Source organism: Ahaetulla prasina, chromosome 4 (assembly GCF_028640845.1).
Source record: "Ahaetulla prasina isolate Xishuangbanna chromosome 4, ASM2864084v1, whole genome shotgun sequence".
In the NCBI taxonomy this organism is placed as follows: domain Eukaryota; kingdom Metazoa; phylum Chordata; class Lepidosauria; order Squamata; family Colubridae; genus Ahaetulla; species Ahaetulla prasina.
The window spans coordinates 102,932,928-102,955,624 of NC_080542.1; the positions used below are offsets into that span (position 1 = coordinate 102,932,928).

At 40.0% G+C, this 22,697-nt stretch overlaps 2 protein-coding genes across 12 annotated transcripts in view; both read left to right on the forward strand.

Annotated features, from left to right (window-relative positions):
* Window positions 1-22,139, forward strand: part of HOXA3 (homeobox A3) — a 49,140-nt gene extending 27,001 nt beyond the window's left edge. Inside the window, exons 1-6 of one of the 10 annotated variants that reach the window (XM_058180959.1) lie at window positions 44-104; window positions 5,245-5,327; window positions 8,200-8,298; window positions 10,097-16,454; window positions 17,697-18,309; window positions 20,738-22,139. In XM_058180959.1, the coding sequence (XP_058036942.1) occupies window positions 17,814-18,309; window positions 20,738-21,501 (1,260 nt within the window). In that variant the 5' untranslated portion in view covers window positions 44-104; window positions 5,245-5,327; window positions 8,200-8,298; window positions 10,097-16,454; window positions 17,697-17,813 and the 3' untranslated portion in view covers window positions 21,502-22,139. The other 9 variants (XM_058180960.1, XM_058180963.1, XM_058180965.1 and 6 more) reach the window with 9 other exon arrangements.
* Window positions 1-22,697, forward strand: part of SKAP2 (src kinase associated phosphoprotein 2) — a 317,205-nt gene that overhangs the window by 27,000 nt on the left and 267,508 nt on the right. For both annotated transcript variants that reach the window (XM_058180970.1, XM_058180969.1), the window contains exon 2: window positions 5,245-5,327. The gene's annotated coding sequence lies outside the window, so the exon portion shown is untranslated. The remainder of the gene's footprint in view (window positions 1-5,244; window positions 5,328-22,697) is intronic.

Genomic DNA, 22,697 nt, shown 5'->3' on the forward strand with positions numbered 1-22,697 from the left:
ATAAAAGACACAGTTGCCTGGCTGCACCCTGAAGGTGTATGCTTTCAGGGTGGAGTATCGGACCTGGGCAGAAAAATACATATGGCAGATTGTCACCATTCAAGGTAATTTAAAAAAAATATTCTATAGATCTTTTCCCATATTGTCACTTAAATGTGTAGTTGCACTTGGGAATGGGGATAGGCATGGGGGAGCAGGAGAGAGAGATTGTGTTGTTATATGACAGTGCCCTGGATTTCTACCTTAGCTGGCCTAATTAATGTTACAATTGTTCCAAAAACTACAGAGTAGGAGTTTAAATCCTACTATTGTCCTGTCATTGTACCAGGGCAATGAGGAGAGTTCACAGAAAGGACACATTTTCTGTGCCATTAATTGTTTTTTTTTAAAGAAGCAGACTGACCAATCAAACCCTTGACCTTTAAAGGCAGTATCCATTCTAATCTGATTCTTGGGTTTAAACATGCTTCTCTTTTTTTTTGGTCTTCTCTCCTCCCTCTCTGTGCCTCACACACATACATTGATATGTGCAGACATCTTTGCCCTGTTATAAAGGAAGGCAATTCTAAAATCAGGTGCTTCTTTAATGTTGCACATGGTGGGGAGAGAGAAAGAGAAAGACATCTCCATTCCCAAAATCAGTCCAATGTAAGCCTGGTGCTCCCACACAAGGCAGAGCAGGGCAATGAAGGCTATTTCTTCTCTCCACTTCAGTTTGTGGGATGACATAGAGATTTGTTTATTTTTGCTTTTTTTCATCACTTGTGAAGTTTATGCAAACCCTTAAGAATCCTGGCTATGCAGGCTCTGGAAATGGTCTGTCATTTTAGCCAGCAGCCACAAGAAATTACTGTGCCTGGTCTAGTGGGGGGAAGGATGGGAAAAGGAAGAGAAGGCTGAGGAGTGTTTCCTGTTGCTGGTGTCTCTATTTTTCAAGTAGGAATAAAGGTTAGATTGACAGAAGTGTGGCCATTTCTTTTTTACTCTTGCCATCTTGTTTGCTCTCTTTTGACCTTATATCAATTCTGAGACTGATCCTCACTCCCACCATTCCTGTCCTTGAGTTATATCATCCACCGAAATTGCAGCAGCTAACTTGGGGACGGGTCCCCCCTTCTTCCTCCCCCTAAATAAAAATTAATGAAAAGTGTTTTTTTGTTTGCTTAGCTAGCTCCCCACAGAAATATACAAAAAGATCAATATCTAGTGACACCATTACATGAAGCAACCTTAGTGTGAACCAACTGGAAGACCAATAAACAAGAAAGGGAAGCTTTCTCGTGTGATTTATGACAGGCACGGAAGAGTATGGTTGAGACTGGTGAAGGGACTGCACTGCATGGCTTTATTTATTTATTTATTTTTATTTGTCAATCATATATAAGATAACAGGTAAAAGTATAAACATAATTTGGATACATGAAAAGAGTAAGTAAAAAGGGAATATTAGGACAGGGACAGGGCGGGTGCACTTATGCACTTAATGCACTTTTGCATTGCAAGAGAGAGAAATAGAGAAAGGACACTTGATAGGGAAATTCTAGCTTAGCCTTTCTAGCCTAAGACCTCCCAAATTTTCTTGGGCCCAGTTTCCTTGTTAAAAGCTACGGGAGATTTTTCTAGATTTCAGCTTTTGGGGAAATCTGACTATTCTTAAAATGGGGAATGTATTAACCAGGGATGGGCAGTGAAGTTGACCCTCTTTTTGAGCACTGTGGAATTTTGCAGATTTGTTTGAAGCTTCTGGCTAATGTTCTCCCTGTTCCATAAGTAGCCTTCAGCAATGGATTTGAGACCACTTCTTTAAGATCATGTATGCTTGGATCGTAGCTGAACCTACTTGCCACCAGCAGGCCAAGGTGCCTCCTTCCTGATATGGTTTTAGTACAAAGTAAGCAAGATAATGCTGAAATCCAGCTGAATTCAGTGGGATGGTTTTCCACAAATTAGTTATATTTAGTTTCAAATTACATGAGGGAGACATTGATTGACTTTTCTCATTAACTGCAATCAAACCTAAGAACAGTTAAAGCTATTTTCACGCCACTGATTTCTAGATCTTCTAGAATCCTCGAGCCATATCTTCTAGAATTGTCCAGCCATACTGTAATGATAGAAAGCCTATTCCCATAAATGATACTACTCTAGTGATAACTTGAAATGGTCTATGACCATAATACTACATACATACATACATACATACATACATACATACATACATACATACATACATACATATATATATATATATATATATATATATATATATATGTCTTTGGTTGTTTGGGTTTTCTCCCGTGTAAAATTGGAAGTCTCATTCGTCATCTTCAGGCTTCAGCTTCGTGCTTCTGGGAGCAATTGCCTGAACTATAGAAGCTTGACTTGACTCCTAGGCAAGTCATTCTCTCTGGCTCAACCCACCTCACAAGGTATTGTTGTGGGTGGAAATAGGAGGAGGAAGTTGTGTTGGAAATAATTGGATATGTTCATTGTCTTTAGTTATTTGTAAAATTAATATTTTTTACATAATAAAGGATTTTGTCTACAAAGTGAAGGATACAAATAAATATAAATAAAACAAGTAACTCTGCTGAAACTTAGTCCAGCTCCAGACTAGTGAAGTTTAGTTGCAATTGGATTGTTGTTACCGGCTGGCCAAAATGTTTCATACCTTTCATACCACATTTCAGGAGAATGTTGGCCTTCCAAGTGTTCTCTATGGATTTGATCAAAGGCTGAAGCATTTCCCTTCCTAGAAGGGAAATAATAGATACAGTAGATAATATTCCTGCAAGCTGCACAATTAATCCAGATTTCATCATATCATTCAAAGAAATGCCATAGACAGGGAATTATGAAGCATTTGGTAGCCCTTCTTGAAAGGCCCTGCCTAGCTGGCCCTCCCATCAGGAATACTTCTGCCAGTGCCATGACTGGAACAAAAACCCAGCTGTGCCCCTACCTGCAGCTGACAATACAAATTTGAATCCCAATAACTGATTTGGGGGGTGGGGAAGAGAGCATGTTCGCCTGTTTCATTTTCCCCTAGTTTGACATTCCCCGCCTCCACCCCGTGCATTATTGATGCCCAAAAGACCTCTTCGAAAACTGAAAAACTGTCAGCGGAGAGACGGGTTCAATAAGGGACTGAAAAGCTTCTGCTAGGATAGATAAAGGTATTGCCTTACTTGTTCTCCGAGTATTGAAATTTTAATCTGGGAAGAGGGACGGGACGGGGGGGGGGGAGAGACATCACGTGACAGGTTAAATAATTAATGCCGGTCTCTAGCAATGAATGGTGGACGTCAGTTCTCACTCATCGAAGTGATTCTTTCCGAAGTGAAGGGTAGCTTCCTCTTCCTTACCCTCAACTCTTCCACCCACCCCCCGGTCTTTTCGTTAAAAAACAGTGAAACCTACCCGCCAACCTTTCTGATGTATCTTTGCTAGAGTCTTTAAGCCTCTTAAGCAAGCAATAAGGGGGATTGAGGAGGTTTGGTAAGTACGTAGGGACAAGCCTTGCTCCTTGATCGAGGTTCATTGTTTGAAGCTGGCTTGCTTCGGGGGAGCAGTTTTTACCAAAGGTTGAAATCTCGCTGACAAATGGCTTGGCGGTCAGTTCTGCTATCCGGGCGATTCATCCTTCACCGAGGCGAAATCGACTTCTGGTCCTCATTTCTCCGTGGGGAAGGTTGCCTGCCCCCGCGAGGGAAGGCGGGTTTTGGTGGCTGGCTCTAAATTTTCCAGGGCTTCATAAATTACTGGCTTTTCCATCAAGGGCTAAACAAGAAGCGGGAGAGCAGCAAGCATCGTGAGAAAGGGGAAGGGAGATGCGGTTGGGTGGCAGTCCACACTGAAGTCTGGGAGGGAGGCATTCTTCCTAACTCTTCGTTAAGCCGAGCGATTTACTATGGAATGAAAATATCGCTATTAAGGGTCGATTTGGGGATAACAAGAAGTTATCATCTTCTGGTAAGAGCTCCGAGGCTACTTTGCAACTTTTGAGATGGAAAGAAGACTCCTTCCAACCGCTCTGGCAGTCTAAAATCCCATGGTGTGCTATTTAATCGCTCTCCAATACACCCTAAATTTTTGAAGGCAGGGAATGCATATTTAATAATAAATGTACAAAGGAAAGAGGGTTGAACCCAAACAAGGCAATTGATGTGATGGTTTTACAAAGCGATGCTTTATTTATTTATTTATTTATTTATTTATTTATTTATTTATTTATTTATTTATTTATTTATTTATTTATTTATTTATTTATTTATTTATTTAAAGGAGATAATGGGGAAGTAGCAGAAATATGGGGAGGGAGGACAATATTGTAGCAGCCGCGAACCCGCATGAATACTCTCAGTTTAGCAATAGATATCTGATGCAATCCACCCGCAATTCTAGAAAGCAAGTCCCCCCCGCCCAAATTATTATGGCTGCTTTTCTCTTTCTCAATGGCTGTTTAGTCCAAAAGTTGACATTCTGCTTCTTCCTACCAAGCCCTACATCTACGGAAAGGAACCAATTACCGAAATCCAAATTCTATAGGGCAACGTTTTCCCAAATGGAACTGGGCCTTTTAAAAAACATTTGCAGCAATGATCCTCCAAAAGAAAGATAAATCTATACCAGACACTCACTTTTACTAGCCACGTGAAGAAGGATCATTCATATTTCTTTTAAAACCTGGTGCTGATGGAACCAGAGGAAGAAAAGATGAGCAAGGCAACCATTATTAAATATGGTTGAAGAAAACTTACTGTTGAGGTCAACAAGCTTTCCACTGTTTTTACTAAGGGACCCACAGGAACAGAGTTATTCTAACTCTCCTGCTTCCAACTTCCCACTCTTTTTAAAAGTATTATTCTTGATTCTGAATCAGTGTTGACGGTATCTCATGGCTTTACTTGACTAAATGATCCTAAGCAATGATTTCCCAGACACATAAAAATATGTTTCTAATAAGAATTCTATTCAAAGAAAACAAAGGTCACTAATTGCAAAACTATCTTTCAATTTCATCCATACTGTAGCAAACAGCATCATTATTGGTATTAATATTATCCATTTCCTTTTATTAATGTTTTTGCTGTTCTATAAGCAAAAAAAAAAGTTGATTTTGCTAATATTGTACCTTTTAAAGTTGCTAAACAGTCCTGTTCCTTCCCTTCACTTGAAATTAATATATATAACTTCAATACTGTTTAATTGTTAGTTTATCTGTTGCCTGTTCTTTGTTTACAGCACTCCAGGTCACGGGGAAAATATGATTTAAAGCAGTATACAATCTGGAAACAATTCTGTCCTGTGGCTGGAAGAATAAGGAGGTAAGAATCTTGTTGGAGATGGTGGGAGGAAATTAAACCTCTTGTACAACAGTTTAAAATAGTTTCATGTTGCAGAGAAGAGGATTTGGTTTGCCAGTACTTGTTAGAGAGGTAACTGAAGAGTTGGGGTTTGATAAATAGCTAAATCGGTTGGAATTTTCTTCACTGTGGTCTATTCATCTTTCTTGCTCAGTGAATGCCCTTCTTGTTAAACAAAGAAATACACAGAGCTTAAGTAAGAGCAGTTCTCTGAGCTCCATTCAAATCAGGCAGCTTTGCACACCGGCTGGAAAGAGCCAAAGAAGTAAAAGGGTATTATTGAATATGCATTGGGGGTTGAGTGTCAAGATATAAGACCAAGTTGATAATTAAAAAGGTTTACACTGATGGACTGTTGATAGTGTTTTTTTCTTTCATGATTCCCAAAGTGTCTCCTAATTTTAGAATTTTGCATTAATACAGGAGAGAAAGAATAGAGTTTTAGATTTTTTTTAATGTGGAAATATTATCAGTGTTGATAATATTTCTAGTAATGTGGAGGATCACTTTTACTTTTTAAAAATTCCTTGAAAAGTCTTTGGATGCAATGAAAAAGCATTGATTGAAAACTTTGTTGTACTCTACTTTTGATGTTAAAGTTCTCATTTCATTCAAATTTTTATAATTGTTAAAAAGATTGTTCTACCAGGATTTCAGATTAATGTATGTGGATGGTTATTTGAATTGTCTGCTACAATTACTCAGAATTGAAGCAGAATTAGGTTAATACATGCTTAAAGATAGCCATAAATTATAATGTTACAAGGATTTGTTATGCTGATATAATAGGTTGTTCAGGTTCTTCCTTTTAAAAAAGCCCCAGAATTTTGAGTCTTGGCTGTTCCAAAATAATATATTGTATTTCAATATAAAAATACTTAGGGAGAAAATTAAAGATGCTTATTACTTAAGTGCTTGAGATTTAATACATCATCATTCCAGACCCAACTTTCAATGTTTTAATTTAGCCTTAAAAAAATATCCTCTTTATTTGTTTATTGGTACAAAATTTATTCATCCTTCCCCATATTTCTCTAATAAGAAAATATTCTATCTGAATAAGTACAGTTAGCTAATAATAGTCAAGGTATATGTCTTCTAAAGCTGGAACGATTCTGCAAATGGAACTATAAAACTAAGCCCCCTCCCACACACATAGACATACCATAGCCATACACTTTAATATAGAACCTTGTTTCTGTTTAATTATAAATGCTAATGTAAAAGTTAAAGGTAAAAACAAAAACAAGAACTAGCTTCATATCATATATGTAAAATTGTAAGGCTGATGTTAAAAAAAGAATGTTATTGTAAATAGACACCTGACATACACACAGACACACACACACACACAAAATCTCCAAGGCTTCAGTATTGTAGATATTTATTTGACAGAAAGTTCCACTGAAATCAGTAGACTTATAATAAATATGAATATGATTTCTTTTGGTAGCTCAAGTAAAGATTAAGAACTGATTATGCTTGGATCCAAAAATCTTAGCCATTTATTTGGAAAGCAGTGACCAAGGATATCAGTGGCTTTCTCCTTTTTCTTCTAAAAAAGTTTGTTTGAGACCCCAACTCAGGTCTGTTTCATGTTTCTCCAGCCTGGATTCTGTGACTGCATGAACAAGTTTATCTTCACTCCATCTAAATCCCCAAATAAATGTAACTTTTTTAAGTCTTCTAAAGTGTTCAAATCTCTAGCTCTTTGAGGTGGTAGAAAAATATCATGGTGAATTTCTACCAGAAAGACAAAAAACTAGATGCCTAGGTATTGTTTTTTTTTTTTAAATAGTCACATACATCTTCAATGATTACTGGAGTTAATAGTTCAACAGCAGTTTTCACATTAACACAGCACCAAGAAACAACTTCAGAGAAATTCCATCTTTGCAAATTAAAGAAAGATTTTCTAGGTAGGCCTGTAAGTTGAAGTTGCACCTTAAATTTTGGATAATTATGATTGCTTTGGAGATTTCTTTTCTCTTTTGACTCCATGCAAAACTGTTTGCTTATAGCTAAAGGTTTACTTTTTTTCCCTGCACGTCTTCTCATTAACCATTAATTATAGCTTCATGTTGTCCAAAATGGGGGGAGGGGTGTCTCTTGACTGGGTTGAAACATTGCCTTAAATAACCTGTGAAACCCTTCTGAGCAGAAAGTTGCTCTTGATTTCAGATTAGCTTTTACCAGCAGAATTCTGAACAATGGTGGTGCTGTAGAAAAGCATATGCTAGCTTTTAAGGTTGTACAAATGCACTATAATTTATGGCAGATTTAGGCAAGGACTGAGTTCTGCTTTATGGAGGGTTTAATTCTAGGCACATTTATCTGAAAACAAAGTCATGAAAATTGCCTCCAAGAAAAATGTGTTTTAGAAGGATTCTTTTATTGACTTCAGTCAATTTGCTTTTGCAACTTGCTGAAGTCTAATTTCATAACAGTAAATGCAACTTGTTTCCAAATAAATATGCATAGAATTGCAGTGTTTTAGCAAGACTTTTGCTGTCCTTTTAAGACAACCTATCTTATTAAAGTGTCTATTTGCTAGTTTGAAAATATCTTTCCTAAGAGTCAGAGAAGCTGAATATCCAATGTTAGACTGGGGAATTGTCTGACAAATTGGGGGGAAAAAATGAATCCACGTGTTTCCACATTGTTGCTGAATATGTTTTTTTTTTCTGGTGTAACCATAATCCAGCAATTTCTTAATCAAGCACTATTAAAATTAATTTAAAGTTAAAGAAAGTTGTGGGATTGCTCACAATTGGATCATAAATTGGTGGAGACTAAATTTCATTTTCTCTCACATTTTAAATTCATAACAAAGAGAGGGAATGGAAAGAGACAGAAACAACTTGACAGAGTGTTGAAAGAAGCAGAAGGCTAAGAGCTGATTCTCATGGTTCAGTTGAGAGGAAATTCCTTGGTAAGTAGAAATTCTGTATTAGAGCTAAAGTGGGCCTGATAGAAGAACTAGCTTGTTTCTTCATTATTAAAAGTATTTAACACCTCCTAGGTTAGGAGACACTATGGAAATGAACTGTCTAGAAGCAAAAACAAAATCATATCTTAAGTTCACTTAAAAGTCTTATTACCCTTCCTCTTTGTTTTCAAAGTTATCAGTCCTTAGACAGTTATATTATCTTCCCTTTCAGTGCTCTAGATAGAACCTTGTTATTTTGCACATCACTCAAGTACTTGCATAGGAAATGCGTAAGTGCGAGTTGAATGAGGCGGTCCCAAAGTTTTGGTGAAATTTAAATCTACCCTCCAGCAGGCAGATGCTGTCCTCCTCCTCCTCCTGGGCCATTAATAGGACAAGGACAGCTATCCGGTAGTTTCTATCAGAAGGTCCTTTGTCAGGTAATTTAAACTCTGGTGTTTCATGTGGGTGTTGAGCAAGCCCCTCTCAATAGACTTAAAGAAGAGGCCATGGGATGGCTGATGGTCTAAAGGGCTTCTCTGCAGAAATCCAGATGAAGTTCATCTGCTTTGTGCCCAGTGCCCTTTCTGCCTCCCACCTCTGAAGGGTCACAGGAGAGGTTTCATTCTGCAGGGCATCTGATTAGCCTTTGATGAAAATAATTCTTCTTGCTTTCCCTCTAAAACTTACATGGAAAAAAAATCTTAATATGTGGGTTGGGAGGATAATAATAAACGTCTCCAGCTCTTGGTTTTCCCCTCCCTCTTCTGAAAGGCCCTTGCTTAAAGCTTAAGAGGAAAGAAGAGAAAGCAAACACACGCTCTCTCGCGCGCGCACACTCACACATGCGCGCGCGTATACACATACACCAGAGGCTCGCGCTTCCAACCCTGATTCCTTCAGCGATTCCCGATTTCAAATAAAAGGATTTAAGTTGACGTATGACCACGTGAGCACATAATACAGCGCATTATTGTGCCATTTGGAGTGGAGACCCGGACTGGCTTCGTCTGCGATTTCGCTTCCCAGTTTCTGTTCAGAGCAAGGACTGCTTTCTGTTATCCACCGCCGGTCCCCCTCCCCCGCCCCCCCCGAACGCTACGATCACCCTCGGGAAGTCTCCGTTTGGGCTACCGCACTTGATCCTGATGGAAAGGTTATTATTGCCCGGCTGTTAGGGCGAAATGCTTCGTTAAAAAAACAAAAAACAAAAAACAGGGAGACAGAGAGAGGATGGATTTTATTTTAAGGTATTTCCGTTGATTGTTCCTGGCGCGCGCGCGACTTCCAGCGGGGCTAAGCAAAAGTCCGGGGGAAAGGCTTAAGAGGGCTATGGAGAGCCGTTCACTTCGCCTTCCTCTTTGTTTCGATGGGATTGAGAGGCTGGGAAAGGGAGTTTTGCAACGAGCAGAGAACTGTCCCCACCCCGCCTCCGGTCCCTACTCAAAAGGTTAAGATTCCTGTGAATTGTTCCAGACTCGTTGTTTTTTTTAACTAAATGATATAGAGGTTCCTTTTAAAAGTCAAAATATGGAGGAAGAAGAGAGGCTTGTTTTGATGTTGCTTATATTATTATTATTATTATTATTATTATTATTATTATTATTATTATTATTATTATTATTATTATTATTATTATTATTGATTTCATGAGCGTTTTGAGCAATGTCAGGAGACTGTGATCACAGTCAGAAACTAAATGCTTTCTCTTTCTTTCTTTCTTTCTTTCTTTCTTCCTTTCTTCCTTCCTTCCTCCCTTCCTCTCTTCCTTCCTTTTTTTTATGGGGGTGTGTGTCAATAGGATATATATGCAATTCAGCTGCCATTTTATTTGTGATGCGTGGTGATATTATTTTTACCAGTATCCCTCCTAGCCTGTGCCAGGAAAACCTTTATCAATCCAGTATCCAGTAAAATGTTCCTCCCTCCCCCATTCCACTTGCATCTTCACTCTTCTCTCTGAGAATGGAAGGAAAGCACCCATCCATCCATCCATCCATGCACCATAATAATCAATGAGATTCTTTGCAGGGCCATATTTGCTTGAACAGGACTCTGGAAAGCAGCAAAAGCAGAAGCATGCCTTCCGCTGCCTTTCCTAAAGGTTTTCATTAGCTATCACCAAATCCTAACCACTTATTCATTCTGTGTTATGGGAGGAACTACCCCCTAAATGAAATAGGGAGAGGGCATGAATGCCCTCCTTGCTTTATACAAGGGGACAAATGTTATATAAAATTGCATCCACCACTGAGTCCCAGGATTGCTAAAGGTCAGAGTGCTGACTGTTGATTTATGTTGCCAGTGGGCTGGGGGCAGCGTGGTCGCCTTCACTCTTCTATGCTTTCCTCCTCGTTTTATTGGCAGTTGCAATTATTCAACTTAGGGTTCAGTTTTAGATGCATAAAGATTTAAAGTATCAAAAATAAAACTTTTTTTAACCAACATAGTATGGATATTTAATAGCAGAATATGTGTGACTGCATCTTTCTGTATATGCATGTATATGAGAGAAACATACATGCATACGCATATGTAAGTTAGTATAAATTAACTCTCTTTTTCTGATCTGCTAAACAAGCAGGTCTCCAGTATATCTTCAAAAGTAACTACCCATAAATCTTTATTATGTATCTCTGTGTATTTGTCTGTTAGTGTGTAATTAAACAGAATTGTTTGGCAATTCATAATATTTAAAAGTAGCTTTTTCAGATGAGGGAAAGAAAATTAGATTTCACATGGGCCAGACCCAGCTGCGGGAGGGAAAAAAGGGGAGAGCGTTAATTTTGGCTCAATTATTTTGTCATTGTTTTGTATGATTTATGGTCCAGTTCCGGATGATTTTGACCCAGATAAAACAGTCATAAATAATGAATCCCAATCCTGAGACTGTGTTTGTGTTCAGGAGTTTAAAAGTGAACGATTGAGTAAATAGAGATCCACATATCAGTGATGCTGATATGATAAACTCTACTTTCTAGGTAAAAAAAGATTTTAAATGCTGTCCATATCGGGGAAACAAGTACTATGTAATTAATGATAATACCTTCCAGGGAAAGATTTGGTAGATTTGGAATGTTAGCTGACCTGAAGTTTAAAAATCTAGAATCATATTTCTCTTTCCAGTATTTTCTTGTCCCACTTCCAGAGCTTTGGTTTATTTTATTTCTTACACACACCCACGTGCACTTTTTAATAAGGTGTGTCCTATTTGCTGAGCTGATAAGGAAACTTGCTCGTTTTTTTCCCCCTTAGAGAGAAAACATTCATTTCCAAAACTTTGCTTTGCAAATGCAAGGTAGCTTTTGTTTTTGAGGAACAATCCTCATTCCTCCCTTACTTCAGAATGAGAGGCTCTTGAACCACTTAGATTTATATTGCTTTAAGTCCAGTTGGTCCAGCATGAATCTAAACGGAATCTGGCTCTTTACATGGCAACAAGAGAGGGGCTATTACATTAATGCCTGTATAATACCTGTATAATGTAGTAGCAAGGAAGGAGAAACTCAATAACCAGAACAAGAACCAAAATTCTGAAGCTCTAGTAGAGCTAAAGAAAGAGACAAAGAGGAAAGGATAGGTTTTACCAACCATAAAACTCATAAATGGGGAAAGAAAGGACCAATGCTACCTATTAATTGAATACTTTTATTGGAATATTGGAAAATTCTCCTTTCTATTTGAACCTTTATTTGCCTTCCGGGGAGGAATTTTAGTATTTTCTGCTTCAGGCACCTTCCTAATGAAATATACTCAGAATCGGGCAAGGTGAACAAAATGCTCAGCTGGCTATTGCCTGCATAATTTTTTTGACTTCAGGGGAAGAAACTGGTGGGTTGAACATCCAGTTTGCTCCTCAAATTCTCTCCAGAGAGAACTTTGTTTGCCACCTCCACCAAAAGAATTGGCTTTCTTTTTTGGGGAGGGATGGCAAAAGGTGGGGGGGGGGACAGTAGGACGGGACCAGAAAAAGGTCATATCAGCCTTTTTTCAGAAGAAAACTGTAGGGCTGATGTCGACAAAAACGGGCGTTTTCTTGCATCGCCACTGCCAAGCCGGAGGATATAGCAAAACGGCTGACCGGTGAATTTTGGTCCCCGCTGTCGTCCCCACCTCCTACGCAGCAGCTCAGCTTTCTGTCTTTCATGTGGAGAGTCCTCGCAATATGCTCTGAGAAGCAAGTGTTTTCTGTTGGGTAGCTCTGTTTACAGCTTGGCGCAAGAAGCTATAAATCTTGCCTCGCCATAAATGACAAAAACCATTGGTATGCATAAGAGGCCACCCTGAACTGAAAATACGTGTGTATGTTTGTGCGTGAGTGTATAAATCTCTTCTTTCCCCTGTTCTGCTTTGTTTGGGGTTTAAGGTGACAGTGCAATTTAAAGAAACTTCTTTGTATTTTCCACACCTTTGGTAGCGAAGGCCTGTCAAAATCGCACTTAGCTCTTATTCCAGCGCCAACTGGCTGATTTTCTGAGGCAATTTAAAACCTCCTCCTCCGGGTTTTGTTGTTGTTTTTATTTTGTTTTATTTGTCTGTTCTGGTCTCTTTATACCCCACCCCCACCCTTTCGCCCTGGAGTTATTGAAGACTATTCTTCTTACTGATGTTATTTTAAACGTCAGACCACTTGAGCAAGAAAATGGCCAGAAAGTGCAGTAAGGGAAGGAGGAGGGGGAAAGGAGAAGTGGAAAAAAGAAAGGTGAAAAGAAAGAAAGAGAAAGAAGAATAAGGAAAACCAAAGTTACCAAAACAGCAGCACTGATCAACGTACACACTTATGGCCGTGAGTATTTGTTAAATAATGCGAATTGAAACACGGGAGAGGTAGGCAATAAGCGGCAGGCTAAGTCCTTAACCCGTCTATGCTTTAGAAACTCTTGATACCTTTCAGCTCACTAAGAAATTGTTTCTCTTCTTTTCAAATAAATACTTGCATCTCCAAAATATTCCTGAGGGTATAGCCTCACAACTACACCCTAGCCTTTATTAGTGGTTGCTTTAGTTACCCAGCTTTTAGTTGCAGTTACTCGGAATTAGAACCTTGATAATTACTTAGCCCCACGACATGGAAGGAGACGGGTAAGTTTATTTCACTGGCTATCCACCCAGGCATTATTTCTGATTTCCGCTGAACTCGGAGCCATATTCTCCTTCTATCCTAAATGTTAACTGCTCGTTTTGTAAACGGATGACTGTGCTGTTTCCTCGATGATGTGTATGTGAATGTTTGCCTAAGGGAAGGGCAACCAGAGAAGAAGGGAAGTGGGCATCTGATCACCAATATTGTTTGAATCCTCCCCGTTAAAAGCGCTGTAGATATCGCCCTGGGTTGTGAGACAGACCAAAAGTCTACTTACTATTGTGTGTGGTGGAGGTGGGGTAATGTTTATCCATTTGTGGCATAACTTCCAGATTTTAAACTATGCCTTCCGTCTCTCCCACCCCGTCCAGAATTCTCCATATTATTCATCAAGCTGTTGCCATACTGGTGTGTGAAATTTATGTTGTGTGTGTTTTGGACACACACACACCATCAAAGGTCTTGGGGGGAGCGATGACCTTTTTGTGAACATCCTTTGTCTCGATTAGCATAATTTTCCTGGCCTCTAATGCCTCTCTGGCCCTTCTCTCTTTCACTGCCTCTTTCTTCTCACTCCATCCATTCCATATTGCCCCCCCCCATCTCTCCTGCCTGCCCCGGACTTCCCGAGGCAACTGCCTCCTTTCTCCCAACAAACGCCCCCTTGGGCGTGCAAGGTTGCACAGGCAGCCGTCTGCCTTTTCCCAGCGATCCGGTCTAAGAGAGAGCTTGTCCAGGGGTAGTGAGGCACATTTCTCACTCGGCCCCAGGGGTGAGGTGGAGGGCGTGGAGGTTGGGGCCGGAATGAGGTAAGGACAGGGCAAGTGGTGGGGGGGGGACACTCCATCAGAGGCTAGCTGAAGAAACACCTTCTTGGGTGTCCCCTTCCTAGTGGAGGCAGGGAGCCTCCGGTTCTGATTCTTGGGCTCGTCCTGGCAGAAGTGACTTGAACTGGTCCCCATCCCGGAGGAGCAGAAGGTACTTAGTTGTCTGTCAGGGCGGAGGGGTTAAAGTGAAAGGGGGAGAGCCTGATCCCCGGGCTGGCAGGGAACGACTGTCGCCTAGCCTCCAAAGACCAATACTGGCTTCCGCCTCAGTCGTCAGAATTAAGGTAAGCAACCCCCAAATACGCGGCTATCAGTGGTGAATGCTGGAGTTTATGTCCTGGTTGATTTATGACCAGAGACTTAAATCTCGGTTCAAGAAGAGTTCACAGGCTGGAGCTTCCTTCCAGGCAGTGACGGATAGACCATTTCACGTCGAGTTCAGGCCGGGTGCCCCTCTCCCCTCAACTTTTCTTTATCTGGCAGGAAATCTCCGGCCGCCGAGAGGAGGCCAGCAGTGGGGAAGTGGGTGGGGAATGTAAGCGGGGGTCCCCCCGCGTGGACCACGATTTACAGGAGGGGTGGGTAGAAGGGGAAGCCAGACAAGCGCAAAGAAAAATGGACTCCAAACTTGTAGTCTGGTCTGCCAGCCAGCTCAAAAGAACACTCATGATTTTGGATTCAACCCGGTAGTTTCTGCAAGAACTCCAGAAACTCCTGTGCATGCACGTTTACTTTTCTTGTCTTGTGGTTCAGGCCAATGTAGTGGTGATTGGAAGGCTGGATTCTTTGTGTGGGCGTTGGTGGGTGGGAATCAGTCTTTTCAAAAAAACTTTGCATCGCTTCTGAGATTTTAGAGGAAGACCTCTCCACCAAGTGCGGATCTCGCTCCTCCCGCCCCAGTATTTCTGAACCAAAGTTGCCATCCTATGCAGGCTTTCCAGAAAGCAATCTCATTTGTTATAATGGGTCTTCCTTCTGAGCTGAATAGGATTCAGCTGTAAGGTTGCCATCCTGGCCATGGGTGCAAGAAGTATGTTCCTTTTAATCAAGTGGGAGCAGTTTTGGAATAAACTTCTGTCAGATAGATGCTATGAAGAAAAAGGCATCAGCCTGCAGGTTGGCAAGATAATCTACTATTACTAGAAAGTACAAGTTTGAAGTCATATTTTGAAACCATTGGGTTTGTAAATAGACTTTTTGGTGATGGAATAGTGCTTCTATAAGTTTCACTCACTGGCTGCTTTTTGGGTTTTCCTATATATTTGCATTCTCTTGAAACAAGCATTTATCTAGTGAAACAACTCTGTATAAAATGTGAGCCTGTGTATTAATTTTTAAAAAATCTTTTTAAAAATGCTATTTCATCCCTTACGGGCATTGTTGTCAACTGCTTTTTGTTTGCTCTAACTATCCACAAGCAGGAAGGGGGCTGCCCGACTGTCTCACCCCAAAGTCACTTTTGCTCGTTTTTTCCCTACTTACAAGCAAAAGAGTCTTTGGAGAACTCTTATAAGAGTTCTTTCTGCAAAGGTCAGAAAGGAAACAGCCAGCATCTTATTGTTTCATATTTCTTAATTCAAAAAGTGAACTAACATTTGCACCCTGCCCCCCACTCCCAACAAAAAGGCAAAAGTGTTAGAAGTCTGAAATTTAGAAGGGCTATTAGAAAAGATAACAACATTCTGGCTCCCCAGTCAAATTTAAAGTAAAGTTCTGGAGTTTAAAGTAAATTTACTCCCAAATCAGATAAAGTCAATTCCTACCGAACCCAAACTACAGCTGAAATTCATCTTCTATATTTTTCAATACAGGTTGTTTATTGTAACTTTTGAAAGACTTGATTGTTGTTTTCAAAACCAAGCAAACAATAAAAGAAGATAGCGCCATCCTCTATCGAAGGAAGCTGCCATCTGTAAGAGGTTTATTAAATCAATCTGTCTCTCATGTGTACCTTGTTCTGAAAGAAACTTGAGTGAACTGAAATGCAAACTCCTGCAATTAATTTGAATATGCTTGTGAGGTGATAGTGTGTAATATATCCCTCCAGCAAGATACCCTGGCAGCCCACTATTTTGACTGGAACTTGAGTTGGGAATGTTTGTGTGAATATGAGGACTTTGGAGAGAAGGCATGGAAGTGATAGGTTTTTAACTGGCGGTTCAGTTGATCTGTAAAAAGTTTTCAATTGCAGATAAGGAGTCCTCTGAAACCCCACCCAACCTCTTCTCTAGCTGATTCTGCTCAGACAGGTAAACAATGTTGAGTGAACAAAAAATATTTGCCTGGTTTGTAAGAGTGTTTGTGGTTTTGTGCACCCATTCCTCTGTCTGCATCCAAATGACCTCCATACATCAAATGACACTGCAATCTCAGCGACAGAACCTATTATGGTTGAGTTAGGAGGAAGGTTCAAGCTGTGATCATGGAGATGGACACTAGCGGGTGTGCCTTTTTCCAGATATTTGTGAATATATTCATGAAGGAGGGAAAGGGGACAATAATAATTCAAAACATCTGACTGACTGTGCAACCAACCATAATAGTAATAATGTCATGTTTGATACACCCTCAAATAATTAGACCGGGATCCTGCAAGGACACAAGCAACCAAAGGGACAGGCCTGAAACTTCCCACAAAGGAGCGCTAACTGGAAGATAATTTCTGACTGTTACCCATTTGCTACATGTGGAGACTATTGGATGATAGAGGCCAGATTTGTGTCCCTGTCTAAACTGGCAGCAGTTAAAGCTAATTTATGCGCAGGAAGTTGGCTGATTATTAAACAGAGAAAGCTCGGGATATCCCCAACCACTGTGCAGTTTCATCACACGAGGGTCATTATGGGTTCCATTTATCAAATCTTTTGGTTTCCTAGCCAACATTTCATGAGTTCGAACCCCTCCAGCGCTGGATTGTTGAGTCACTCTTCGTGGTGAGACTTGAAGATGCATGTATTGATTTTTCTTTAAAAGGCATTGTATCCAACCCTTTAAGTAAAGTACAGCAAGATTTTCTTTTTCTTTCAATAAATAAGGGAAACAGTATGGTATTGCTCGAAAGGAAAGCAAAAGGAAATCGTAAGTTATGGAAAAAAATCGTAAGTTATGGAAAACAATCTGCTCCAACCTCTTTCTTATCTGGAGGCCATTTATTGCAGTGATCGATCAGAGCCTTTTTTATGGGAGAAAAGATAAAACAATTCTTAGCCTGCATGTGGATGTGAGTGTGTGCGTGATTAGAAAACACCCAATCCTACTTTCTCTTGGATCTGTAAACCACACAATCTGGGCTGCCAGTAAATCTCTGCATATCTCTTTCTATTTCTCCCTCCCCCCTCCTCTTACCGAAATTCTCTTCGCCTTCAGGCCAAGTCATGCTGCTAAATATTGCTGACCACTTTTTCTGTTATGGCTTTCATGTCACTTAGCTATTGAAAGTAAGATGGATTTGTACTATTTCTCCACTCTCCTGTGCTTTCCCTACACCCTAGGTCTACAAGGAGAGGCCATTGGAGGAGAAACGTCATGTGACAGAGTGGTGCCAATGTTATTCTTTAAGGGTGTCAAGACCCTGTCAGTTTATGAAATAAATATTGGGAAACAACGAAATGCAAAAAGCGACCTACTACGACAGCTCTGCGATCTATGGAGGCTATCCCTACCAAGGAGCAAATGGTTTCGCTTACAATGCTAGTCAGCAGCAATATCCTCCGCCTTCTGCTTCTGCGCTGGTGGAAACCGAGTATCATCGACCTGCATGTTCTTTGCAGTCCCCCGCCGGCACCAACAGCACTGTGTCCCATCATAAGGCCAATGAAATCAGCGAGAGTTGTATGAGGACCATCCCCAGCCAGTCTCTCCAGCCCCCAATCCTACCAGAACAGCCCCAGCAACAGCCTCCGACCCAGCAGGCACCACCACTGCCCCCTCCTCCTCCTCCTCCCCCCTCCGTGTCACCACCTCAAAATGTCACTGCCAACAGCACCCCTACAAATGCCACAAAGAGCTCCATCCTGAACTCACCTACCATGTCCAAACAAATCTTTCCCTGGATGAAAGAATCTCGGCAAAACACCAAGCAGAAAAACAGCAGCTCCAGTTCAGGTAATGGAATAGGGGAGGGTTAACTGGAGAAAGCAGGAGGGTTCAGTACTTACTAGCACAAGCAACTGATCCACCACCCTCCAAAGTTCTGCTAAACTTCTTGGGAGCCCTGCCTGCCAAGTATTTCGTGGTGTCAGGAAAGAGATGAAACATCCCCACTATTTTTTGCTGGGAAATTGAACCTGTACAATCTCTTGAGATCACAAGCATTATTTTATTTCATTTGTGCATACACACACAAGCCCTTCTCCAGAGAGTTGGGTGATGAGAGAGGCTTCAGTTTGCTTGATGGTGACCTCTGTTCAACTCTGAAAAAAGAATGTGAAGTTCCCTTTGCTTCTCTCTTTTCAAGCTTGGATGCCTGTTAGAATCATCTTCAACATTCCATACTGCAGCCTCTCCCTCCCCCCCTCCCCGCCACTTGGCAGCTATTAAACCAGAGCCAGATATGTACAAGCCCCTGGCCTGTCTTCCACCAGTGTTAGCACTTTTTTTTTTTTTTTTTTGGCTTGATTCTATTCCAGCAATAAGCCAGCGACCTATTCCTGCTGAAGCGTAATGAGAATAAAATAGCCCATCATGATCTTCAGTCAAGATCAATGCTTTGTTTGATATTCATAACCTCCTTTGATTTTAGCTCACAGAGTGGCAGCCTTATAAGAATGGGAACAAAGCTTAGGTTTCTTTAGTACTCTACAGGCAGGTCCATAAATACATTATGGGCAGATTACAGTGTTTATCTACAGTGTTATTACATAAGTAAACCCAAATCGATGAGAAAAGTATTAACGTCCTTTCCCCCAGGCATTTGGCTTCTACTTATCATTTACTTCCGCAATTTATCTTGGACTGAGAAAGTAGATTCTAAACATTTTTGCAAATGTTTTCCTCAATGCATTTCTAATGCTATTACAGAGTAAAATCAACATAGGCAGGCTTTATTATTTAACATATTCAGTGATCTATATTATATATGTATATGTATGTATGTGTGTATATATGTGTATTTATGTGTATGTGTGTGTGTGTATCTTAGTTTACCAAGTCAGAATCTATATATCTTGTCAATCAGAATGCTAAGAGTAGATACTAAATGCTTGTATTTGGAAATAACAGCTACAAAGTCTTTCAAGTAGATATGCTTTAGGCTGTAGCCTTATCTCATCATTAAGTTCAGTAGCCAGAAGCTTAGATACATAAATTAAGCTTAAGCATATAAAACTTGAAAGAACAAGTATATATTTCCAAAAGACTATCCTCTAAAAATAAAAGTAGCTTCAGCAGAGGTTTCTTTACTAATGTGAAGAAAAGTGCAGGGTATTTTTGAAAACATCTCAATATTTGCCCTCCCTGTAGACACAAGGCAATTAAGTAAATAAATAATAAACAGTTTACCCTTAGGTGTATTTCAAAATCGTTATCAAGGAAGGCTACTTTTACACTTTTAAGGGTAGGAAAGGAAGTGTCCTCCAGTTGGTTTGGACTACATCTCCTACAATTCCTTAAGAGAATTGAGCCTGATGGGTTTTGCAATACAAAGCCTCTTCTGGGCATCAAACACTATATCCCTTTAAACTCTTATCACAGATTTGGCCTTGTATCTCTTATTTCATTCTATTCTTTTCAATGGGCTGAAACTGGCTTTAAGCCAAGTAATATTTTACTGCAGGTGTGTGTCCGAAGTTATCCTAAAAGGAAGTGGAGGGAGAATGGATGTTTGCTACCAAGATTATATTTTGTTTTTACTGATATAAAATATCCATATTATTGACAATAATCCAACTCAAGGAGCAAGGAATTTCTGCAGTTTGGTGCTGAGGAAGAGTAGTCTGACAATCATTAGTTGCCTTGTTTATCTTTCTTGTAAAAATTACATTTCCAAGGAGCTGTTATTTCTAGTAGTGTTTGAAGACTGCATGGTTCCTTTTCTAGAAATGGTTGCCTCTGGCAATTATTACTAGATCAGAGAATTAAAATGGGAGGGAAAATACCAGAATATTCTTTAGCCTGGTGTTTTTCAATTCTTATGATCCTCACTCTATATAGCTATTCTGGGGATAAGAAATTAGAAGTCAAATATATTTGGAGGGTCCTAGGTTTGAAAGGATCGGTAATGTTGCCTCAGTGATCTTCTTATGAAAGCTTTCTAGCCTCAGTATGAGGAAGACACTGATCATTTATCATGATTGATTCAACACAGGATTGTTGAATGAATGGAAGAACACCACTTGTACTTTGACTCAGGCAGCAAATGGCCTTTGATCAGCCTTCCTTCCATTTAAATACATTTGCAATTAGTTTGGGCAGACCAAGCCATTAGATCTCTCAGAATACTTGCAAATTTAGCAAGTAGTACTTTATTATTATTTCTGGTCTTAGTATGCTAGATATCATCCTACTTATTTTGTTCTTTGTATGATTTGTGTAGGTGAGAGTTGTGCTGGTGATAAAAGCCCCCCAGGGCAAGCTTCTTCTAAAAGAGCTCGCACAGCTTACACCAGTGCCCAGCTGGTAGAACTGGAAAAGGAGTTCCACTTCAATAGATACCTTTGCAGGCCACGAAGGGTAGAGATGGCTAACCTCCTAAATCTCACTGAAAGACAAATCAAAATATGGTTTCAGAATCGCAGGATGAAATACAAAAAGGATCAGAAGGGCAAAGGCACGATGACCTCTTCTGGAGGACAATCCCCCAGCAGAAGTCCTGTCCCTCCAGCTGCTGGAGGCTACCTGAATTCTATGCATTCCCTCGTCAACAGTGTTCCATACGAACCCCAGTCACCGCCATCTTTCAGCAAGACTCATCCGAATACCTACAGCATCACTACATCATATCCGGCTCCTATCAATAACTGCCCTCCTCCTCAAAAGAGGTACACCGGAACTGCAGCAGTGACACCTGAATATGACCCTCACCCTCTTCAAGGCAATGGTTATGGCAATCCACATATACAGGGAAGCCCCATTTATGTTGGGGGCAACTATGTGGATACCATGGGAAATTCAGGACCATCTATCTTTGGTCTAACTCATCTCCCTCACCCATCCTCTGCCAATATGGACTATAGTGGGGCAATAGGCAACAACCATCATCATGGACCTTGTGATCCGCACCCAACATACACAGATCTTACTTCTCATCATCCTACTCAGGGAAGAATTCAGGAAGCACCCAAACTGACCCATCTGTAATATAACATTGGTTATATAGTGAGTGTTAAAAGCTTCCCAATTTTTTTTTAAATAAATGGGGGGGACCCCAACTTTTAAATTCCCCCTCCCTGCGCTACCCAATACAGTTTTATTTACTTCTGGGTTTTATTCTGATGTGTTTTCCTTTTGGTAAAATGCGTTTTCCAATTTATGTGACTAGCAATATTTGTTGCTTGAATTGCTCTCTAGTTTCAATAGTGGATATTTATCTTCTTGAACTCTTGCCTTGTGATCTTGCTTTGAGAGTATACATAGGCTTTATACTCTTAACTTTGACTCTTTTATCAAAACAGGGTATTATGAACAAATTTTCTATACAGACAGTTCTTAAATGTGAATTTGTTCGTACAAAATCAGTCCCATCTGGGAAACATTTTTTATTTTAATTGCACTTCTTTTAGGTAACAAGAAAAAAGGGCGCTTGAACAGCGGCTCCTGAGCAAAATGATTAATACATGTACGTCTTTAATCGTGTGTATGCTGGTGATCTTTCAGATTTATTTATATTTTTTTGAATAATCTAAGTGTTTAATTTTTTTTATTTATCCCCATCTGTTCATATTTATATATATGAAAATATTAAAAAATAAACTTCTTTACCCTGAGTATTCAGGAAATATTGACTGGCTGTATGTTCAATGGCATACAAAGAGAATATCATTTGAAAACCAGAATTTTTATTTTTTAAAAAAAGAAATAATGCAATAAAATCTGGAAAACAACACATCGAAGTAGGAAAGTAATGGATGTCTATAGATAATCTAAGTAGAAAACGGGTAAACCGGGATTTGACAACAAAGGATCATAGTTTTGTTTTCAAAAGGATACACTCACATTTTAAAAACTAATTTACTAAATAAAAGCTTTTATTCTGAATAATAGAAATCTATGATAGATCATCTGAATGCCATCCTGCAGTCCGAATCCAAAGACAAAAGGAACGAGGAAAAAGAACACCGGGAACGATTGAGCCCCCTGAGGTTTAAATGCACAGCCAACCTTTAAAATCCCTCCCCCCCCTTCCTTCTGACTGGACTTTTAAAGCTGCCAAAATTTAAGTATTTCCAGAAGGTACCCGCGCTCCTCTGTTGCTTTAAAATCGAACAAAGCCTCTTCCAGCACCACCAAGGCTGGTCGAACAAGCGTTCCGGTGGTTCGCGTTTGACTCCAGACCC